The sequence below is a fragment of the Carlito syrichta genome, unplaced genomic scaffold (assembly GCF_000164805.1).
Source record: "Carlito syrichta isolate Samal-C Ts95f unplaced genomic scaffold, Tarsius_syrichta-2.0.1 Scaffold301018, whole genome shotgun sequence".
Lineage (NCBI taxonomy): Eukaryota > Metazoa > Chordata > Mammalia > Primates > Tarsiidae > Carlito > Carlito syrichta.
Genome location: NW_007245114.1, coordinates 202,732 through 211,797, shown reverse-complemented (window position 1 = coordinate 211,797; position 9,066 = coordinate 202,732). Strand labels below are relative to the sequence as shown.

Genomic DNA, 9,066 nt, shown 5'->3' with positions numbered 1-9,066 from the left:
TCCAGTCTGGGCAGCAGAGTGAGACTCCAACTCAAAAAAAAAAAAAGAACTGCTCAACAGAGAAATCTCATAGTGGCTGAAGTGTGTGCGTGTGGCCTTAATGCCTAATGGACTTAAGCATGGAACTTCACTCATACTTCCCAAATTTGAGCATGAGTCAGAGTCTCACTTTGTAGCCCAGGCTGGAGTGCAGTGGAATGCTTATGACCACCGCAGCCTCAACCTGCTGGGCTCGGCAATCCTTCTGCCTTAGCCTTCAAAGTAGCTGTAACTACAGGATTGCGCTACGATGCTCAGCTTATTTTTTTGATTTATTGTAGAAACGAGGTCTCCCAATGTTGCTCAGGCTGGTCTCAAGCCCCTGAGCTCAGGCAATCCTCTCGCTTCGGCCTCCCTAAGTGCTGAGATTATAGGCTTGAGCCACGCACCCAGCATCTGAGCACATTTTTTAAAATTCCATAAGAACACAAAACATTGGCATTTTCACATAATTCCAGATATTCTGTTTCCAAATTCCAGCAGTTCAAAGAAATATTCTAATCACCAGCCAACATGTCTAACCAGAATTTGCTCAGACATACATTTTGGTCATGATATTAAAGAAAGAAATCAAGTGAACTTACCAGCACAGCTTGCTTGCCATATTCAATCCACCGACGGGTAGCAAAATTGGTAGACTCCGCACAGTTGAAGCCATGGTTAAAGCCAGCATGGTAACCGTAAGGGAAAGTGATCATAAACTCTCCAGCCTCTTGTGTCACCTGAACAAGAACAGACGTGAAGCAGCTGCTTCAAATGGCAGAAGCCCACAAAACTGGAATTCTGAGTTCCAGCTCTGCCACCACTTAGCTGAGTAACCAAGGGATAAGTCATAAAACCACGGAGGTCTTGCTGTCTTCTGTAAAATGCAAAGCCCTAACATATCAGACACCAAGACTATAATTAACCGTTCCTCCAAATTATCATTGTTCAAGGGGATCCGACTCTCCTCTGGCACCAGGAAGCTACAGTGGCCCACCTTTATTACTCTCAGATCAAAGTGCTGTTATATAGTTTAGCCTTGGCCCAACACCTAGTATAAAGTAATGAACTAGAATAAAACCCTGTATAATAAAGACTAGAAAGGGTGCTATCTGTGTAGCCTAAGGACTTCTGTATGTAAATTCACCTCACCTTATCAAAGGGAATTCCATACTTCTTCAGCATTAAAGGGGAAATCAGGGTCATTTTATGGCGGAGAAAAGCCTCACAGCTTTGAGCACTTCCTGGGAAAAAGCCTGTTCAATTGAAATGGGTATAAGTTAATACAATGCTCTACACTACCTCTGCAATCCTGGAGTCACTCCACACCTGTGATCTCCAAGGATTCTTCTGTTCCAGGCCAATTATAAGATTCTACAGCCGGGTTTGGTGGCTCAGAGTGTAATCCCAGCACTTTGGGAGGCCAAGGCGAGTGGATTGCCTGAGCCCACAGGTTCGAGACCAGCTTGGGCAACTTGGCGAGACCTTGTTTCTACGATAAATCAAAAATTAGCCAGGCGTGATAGGACACACCTATAGTTCCAGCTACTTGGAAGGCTGAGGCAGAAGGATCACTGGAGCCCAGCAGGTTGAGGTTGCAGTGGCCGGGAGCATGCCACTGCACTCCAGTCTGGGAAAGAGAGTGAGACTCCAACTCAAAAATAAAAAAAAAAAAAATAATAAGATTCTATAATGAGCCTCTGGGCTCATTCCCATGTAGAACATTGTCACATGGGTAAGCAAATTGTTTGGAGTACTGAGATCACCAAAGCTGCCTCTGTTCTTACAGAGCTTTGATACTATCTAGGATCTTTCTCTAGTCACTTGTGTCTTCAATCTTTTCATTAACGCGTCTACAGTAGAGTCTACCCAGGCTTTCCAGAACAGGCTTTCTAGAGGAACGAATCTATCAAAGTCCACTTAAAAGAACCAACGCATAAAATAATCCAATTTGACTTTAACATCTGGGTTTTTGGCAGAAGAACCAGACCCAATATGACTGGCATGTTATTCCTGGTCAAATAAGCCTATGCTTGGTTAAGCTGAGGCAAAGGCAGTTAAAGAAGAAATGGCAAAGTCCCTTCTCAGAGCAAAGCAGGAAAAGGCTTTGATTATCATTGCTCTGCTAAGATAACCAAGCTGGCAGTCTAGCTCACCCTAGCTGCAGGCCCTTGATAGGCCTTGCAAGAATCTGATCACAGGGAATGGACATATTAGAGCAAGGAGCACAGCTCACAGGAGGGTCCGATCCAGCATATGAAGGAGACACAGTACCTTTGGCGAGGCGCTCCAACCGCTTTCCATGCTCTGGTGGAACAGAGTACCTGCAAATACATGAGTGCATCAGACACTGGGCAGAAGATAGGTACAGGAACTAAGGGGCTAGTTGCCACTCTCAAAACACCTTGAAATAGCAGAATTTGTTTTTTTTTTTTTTTGAGTTGGAGTCTCACTCTGTCGCCCAGACTGGAGTGTAGTGGCCGCTCCCGGTCACCACAGCCTCGACCTGCTGGGCTCCGGCGATCCTTCCACCTCAGCCCTCCAAGTACCTGGAACTACAGGCACGCGTTACCACGCCCAGCTAATTTTTAATTTATTGTAGAGGTGAGGTCTCGCCAAGTTGCCCAGGCGGGTCTCGAACCCACGGGCTCAGGCAATCCACTCACCTCAGCCTCCCAAAGACACGGGATTACAGGCTGAGCCACCGAGCCCAGCTATAGCAGAATTTTTTAACTTCCCAAGCACTGGAATCTGGAGAAATGAAGTATTAGACTGGGAAGAGTGGGAAGCCCACAAAGAAGTGAATTTATTTCTTCTGTATTCATTCATTTAATAAGACATTTATTAAATACTCACTTTTAGCCAAGTTTTATGGTACACAATGATACTCTCCTTTACAACATTGCTCATGTAGTAAAATTTTTAAAAAGGAAAAATAAAAGAAGAATGGCATTACATAACTTCAGTATTTAAAAAATGCTGTCGGCAGAGCTTAAGAGGCCTACGGGGGGGGGGGGTAAGCTAGAGGAAGAATGAAAAGCAGAGTCAAGATGGACCAGACATTGAAAAACCTTGTGCCATACCTGCTGATGAACCCACTTCCCTTCATCTCCTGACAGCTACATATACTGACTATGGGTTTCTAAATACCACAGAAACTGCTATGCATTTAAAAAAAGAAAGAAGCCAGGCTCGGTGGCTCAGCCTGTAATCCCGCACCTTTGGGAGGCTGAGGTGAGTGGATGGCCTGAACCCGCGGGTTTGAGACCTGCCTGGGCAGGGAGACCTCATCTCTACAATAAATCAAAAAATCAGCCGGGCGTGGTAGCGCATGCCTGTAATTCCGGCTACTTAGAAGGCTGAGGCGGAAGGATCGCCGGAGCCCAGCAGGTCGAGACTGCGGTGGTCAGGAGCGGCCACTGCACTCCAGTCTGGGTGACAGAGTGAGACTCCAACTCAAAAAAAAAAAAGGGGAAGAAAGACAAAACATCACCTGAGACGACTTACATCTTCTGCAAAACCGTTAAAACGTTATATTCTGAAACTCACAGTAACTATTTTAACCTTTATAACCTATTCTACAGATTATTCTACAACAACAAATCTTCCCATTCCAGGTAGCTTCACTATGAAACAAAACAAAGGTGAGCTGAGAAAAAAAAATCACCTAAAGGACTTGAGGATTCATTAGGCAACCCTTCACATAACTCTCTGGAGCTCCCGCTTCAGATGACCAAGAGTGTATATAATAATTGGAAAACCTCTTGGCATGAGAATTCAGAAATCAAACATCAAGAAATTCTGGAGTAAAAAGCTACATTTACAGATTCTACAAGTCTAGCCACCTAAGGAAGAAAATGGGACAGTAGTTAGGGGTAACACAGAATCAAAAGGGATTTTCCCCCTCAAGATTAGAAACTGAAAAGTATTTTAAAGAAAGGAAAACCCATGAGAAGGGATGTGGTTGAAGATGCTGAAAAAGAAGTGAAGATGGATACGGTTTTCACAACTCCTCATAACCTGGCCCACAGCCTCTTCACTCACTCCTCATCCTCGTACACAGCGCCCAAACTACACTGGTCTTCCTCTAGCTCCCTAAATGTACTGTGCTCTCTCTTAATCCAGGAGTTATGCCTATGTGGCTTCAACCACCTAGACACACTGCCCTCAGCCTCCCCACTCCTAAGCCCATCACCATTCCACCCAGCTATGTCCTTCTCATTTTTAAATCTCAGCTTAGTTGTCACCCCTCCTCCAAAAAAGCCTTCTCTAATTCCCACACCACCCAAGTGTGCTTCCTATGTAGACTTAAGCATCCACTACTTCCCATCAGAGCTTTCCTGGCACCATATTATCATTTTCTCATTCTTTCTACTTCCTCACGGGTCCTCTACCCTGTGTGCTCACAACGTCTTATGCATCTTGTTATCTGCAGAACCTCCACTAAAATGCTGAGACTGAGATGGGTCAGTCCAGGAAGAGAAGAGAAAACCAATCTTGACTCTCTGTCTCCCCAGCAAGACTGATAACATCCTGGAGAACAGGAAGCATATGCCTCGCATCCCCTCCTGCTAAGCACACACTGCTGTTCATCAAGTATTTTCTTCATGAGGAAAAGAAAGCTTTCTATCATCTGAAGGCGTGACTCTAGTCTTGGAAGTCTGCCTCTAAGAAATGCCTCAGGCCTGTTCAGAAAAAGAAATGAGACAGCAGTGGATAGCCTGGAAGAGCCCCTGTGGCTTTCAGTAACTCAGCCAACTTGTGCTTCCATACAATTATATTAAGTACCCTATTCTCTAAACCCTCCCTACTCAAAAGATAGTTTGAGTTAGATGTGGTGGCTCACGCCTATAATCCCAACACTTTGAGAGGCCAAGATGGGAGAACTGTTCATACCCAGGAGTTTATAACCAGCCTGGGCAACAGCCTTGTCTCCACACAAAAAAATCAAAAGTTAGCCAGGCATGGTAGCACAAGCTTGTAGTCCCAGCTACTCAGGAGGCTGAGGCAGAAGGATTACCTGAGACCAAGAGGTTGGGGCTGCAGTGAGCCGTAATCATGCCACTGCACTGTAGCCCGAGCAACAGAGTGAGACCCCACTCAAAAAAACAAAAATGGTAGGCTGGCAGCAGTGGCTCAAGCCTGTAATCCCAACACTTTGGGTGGCCAAGATGAAGGAATTACCTGAGTCCATGGGTCCAAAAACAACCTGGGCAACTTGGCAAGACCTCATCTCTACAATAAATAAAAAAATTAGCTGGGTATGGTAGCGCATGCCTGTAGTTCCAGCTACTTGGAAGGCTGAGGCGGAAGGATCGCCTGAGCCCAGCAAGTCGATCCCGTGGTGGCCGTGATCGTGCCACTGCACTCCAGCCTAGGCGATGGAGTGAGACTCCAACTCAAAAAACAAAAAACAACAACAAAAAAGGTAGTCTGGCCAGGCACAGTTGTTCAGCCTGTAATTCCAGCACTTTGGGAGGCCGAGGAGAGTAGATTGCCTATGCCCGTGGGTTTGAGACCAGCCCGGGCGACTTGGCGAGACCTGACTCTACAATAAATCAAAAAATTAGCTGGGCATGGTAGCGCATGCCTGTAGTTCTGGCTACTTGGAAGGCTGAATCAGAAGGATCACCAGAGCCCAGCAGGTGGATGCTGGGGTGGTGGTGAACATGCCATTGCACTCCAGCCTAGGCAAGGGAGTGAGACTCCGACTCTAAATAAATAAATAAATAAATAAATAAATATTTTTTAAAAAACAAGGTAGTCAGCACCAGAGCTCCAACAGTGTCCCAGCACCTGAAAGTTTGCTTAAAATGCAGAATTCCAGCCCCCACTCAAGCCTACTGAACCAGGATGATTTTAACACGATCCTGAGGTGTTTCCCATGTGCATTAAAGGTAAGCCCCTGCCCTAGCATGAGAAGCCCAGTGCCAAAAGCAGGCAGACTTTACCAGGATTTTGGTTCTCCAAAGTGCAGGTAGTTGATACTGTATAGGTCCATGTCTTCAGTGTGCCAGGCAAAGGATGTCTTCCACATGCCAAAGTACAGGTAGGGGGTGTTCACACCCTCAATGGTAATCCCACTCTCCTTTTCTACCAAGTCCAGGATTGTTCTCAGCCGGCCAATATTCCACTCATCAACATGCTGCAAAGGAAATGACAGTGCAGAGTAAGTTACATTTGAATATAAACTGAGGTTCTGAATCTCCAAATCACAGTGAGTCACAGGAGAGCTATCACCTCTATCAAACATGTGGAACAATGTTCAACAGTATGGATGTAAAGACTACAGCATCCCTCACTCATTTTCACAGGACCACTGGATCTGATGCCATTGTACCTTAGGAGGACAAACACCACCTTGTGAACAATACTAGTGTGGGAAGATGAATCAGGAGGTGACAGTCATCTGTTTTAAACCCCAATAGGAAGAGTTTCAACTAGTGATAAAGAAGCCTACATCAAAATAAGAACTCTTAAGAGCACACACACACAAAAATACTAGACATGGGAATTAACTACAGCAACTTTGTGACTTTTTAGAGCTGATTTCCACGAGGCAGCGTCTTCATAAAACATCTATATTTCCTTTTCCGGAGTTGTAATGGGCAGTGAGGAGCTCCCCTCATTTAAGTAGCTTTTGGATTACTATGCCCTGCACTTGTACCTCCCATCTTAGATCCTTACAACATCTTCCCACCATTCATCCCTATAAGCTTTACTTTCCACCACCCAAAATAATTGATGCTACCAACAAAACTGGAATTCACTGTTTTGTTTTTTTGAGACATGGTCTTGTTCTGTCATCCAGACTGGAGTGCAGAAGTGTAATCATAGGTCACTGTAACTTTGAACTCCTGAGTTCAAGTGATCCTCCTGCCTCAGCCTTCTGAGTAGCTGGGAATACAGGTGTGTATCATTGTATCCAGCTAATTCTTTAAATTTTTTTGTAGAGATGGTGTCTCACTATGTTGCCCAGGCATATCTCAAACTACTGGACTCAAGTGATCCTCCCACCTCAGCCTCATAAAACACTGGGATTATAGGTGTGAGCTACCACATCTGGCCTGGAATTCACTGTAAACTCTTCCAATAATTGATAAAAATGTTAAAATTAAAATGAGTGATAACTCCTGAAACACCCTACCAATCTTTCAATCATTCAAAGACAGTCCCAAATATTCTCCTCCTGCTACTATTTTTAAGGGCGTTCTTTATTCCAAAAAGCACTGAGTCCCAAACCAATGAAAGTGGTTAAAATAGCTTTTGCTACAGAATCTCAAGGGTTCTGAAAATTGAAATACACTTCTCTTCTTAAATATATGCCCCTTTCATTAGATTAGTCAGTAATCTCTTTCCTGCAGAAACCACACTGCCTCTCTCTCCCCCAACATTTCATTATCTGGGATCCATCCCACCCTTTCCAGAACTCATCAGCTACCACCCACTGACTATGCTAACAGCCCTTGAAAAGAACACCACATCATCCAATTCACATGCAAAGTGGAAGAAATAAAATCTAGTCACATGCAAAAAAACCCCACAAGTAAGTGAGCACAATTAAGTGAGCTGGGGGTAGAACATTCATTTGTTCATCTACCCTACAGCTTTTAGGTGCCCACTATGTGCTGGGCAGAAAACAACGTATTACATCACAAAAATGCTGCCCAGAGGGTTGCCAGTGAGTCTCACCTTTTCATAGAGAGTACCATTCACATCTGCACCGTAGATCGGGGGATTAAATGTGAGATTTTTCCAGTATTTCCGTTCAAGCTCTTCAAACTCACTATAGCGTGGGGTACAATACCTTACAAAAATTTTTTTAAAAAAAGCGTTAATCAATTACAGGGGTATATTAGGCATTATAAACAGTATAAGAGTATACGACATAAACTCCTAGCCCAGGAACAGCAAGATACTACAAATAAGCAAGACATGATCTTGGCTTTCAAGGCTTTAAGACACAGTGACGCCTTCCAATTCCTTCCACAAGCTCTGGATGTGAGGAAGGTAACATACATGCAGATATAAACCCATCCTCCTTAAGAAGCATGATAGCCTCAACTCTCTGAAGCAATTCAGTAGCAGCCTGGCCACCCAGGGAGAAAATGGGCTTATAAACTTGTGAGAACCAAGAACCACAAATCTCTACACATCCACAAATAACCAAAACCCACCAGTACGTGAAGAGCTGAGGCTTTCTAACATCATTCATGTCCCTAAACCAGCAAAAAGGAAGTTGTTCCAAGAGGACTCACTTTTATGTGTCACCATTATACTTTCAGCACCCTTTTCAGTGGCTAACATTCAACAAATAACCATGTCTAAAAACATAAAATATTTCATTAAAAATACAAAGTATGGTAGGCACGGTGACTCAAGCCTGCAATCCCAGCACTTTGAGATGCCAAGGTGAGGGAATTGCATGAGCTCACAGGTTCGAGAACGGTCCAGGCAACTTGGTACGACCTTATCTCTACAATAAATCAAAAAACTTAGCCAGGCATGGCCCAGCAGGTTGACGCTGGAGTGGCTATGAGTGTGCCACTGCACTCCAGCCTGGGCAACTGAGTGAGATTCCAGCTCAAAAAAATAAAATAAAATAGCTGGGCACAGTAGCTCCTATCTATAATCTCAGCATTTTGGAGGCTGACGCGAGAAGACTGCCTGAGCCCACGGATTCGAGACCAGCCTAGGTAACTTGGCAAGACCTCGTCTTCACAATTAAAAAAAAAAAAAAAAAACTAGCTGGGTATGATGGCACACACCAGTAATTCCAGCTACTTCGAAGGCTGAAATAGAAGGATTGCCTAAGCCCAGCAGGTCAAGGCTGCAGGTGAGAGTGAGACTCAGACTCAAAATATAAAATAAAATAAAATAAACAGCACTGTGGCTCATGCCTATCATCCCAGCACTTTGGAAGGCCAAGGTGAGAGGATTGCTTGAGCCCAGGAGTTCCAGACCAGCTTGGGTGACATAGTGAGACCTCACCTCTATTTAAATTAAAAAAAAAAAAAATTAGCTGGGCTCGGTGGCTCAGCCTGT

General features: G+C 44.4%; 1 protein-coding gene across 2 annotated transcripts in view; it reads right to left on the bottom strand.

The window, feature by feature from the left end:
- KDM4A (lysine demethylase 4A) overlaps positions 1 to 9,066 on the bottom strand; it is a 55,368-nt gene that overhangs the window by 34,927 nt on the left and 11,375 nt on the right. For both annotated transcript variants that reach the window (XM_008054745.1, XM_021710744.1), the window contains exons 4-8: positions 7,714 to 7,828; positions 5,973 to 6,166; positions 2,296 to 2,345; positions 1,174 to 1,277; positions 624 to 761 (exon numbers count right to left, since the gene is read on the bottom strand). In XM_008054745.1, coding sequence (XP_008052936.1) covers positions 624 to 761; positions 1,174 to 1,277; positions 2,296 to 2,345; positions 5,973 to 6,166; positions 7,714 to 7,828 — 601 coding nt within the window. The remainder of the gene's footprint in view (positions 1 to 623; positions 762 to 1,173; positions 1,278 to 2,295; positions 2,346 to 5,972; positions 6,167 to 7,713; positions 7,829 to 9,066) is intronic.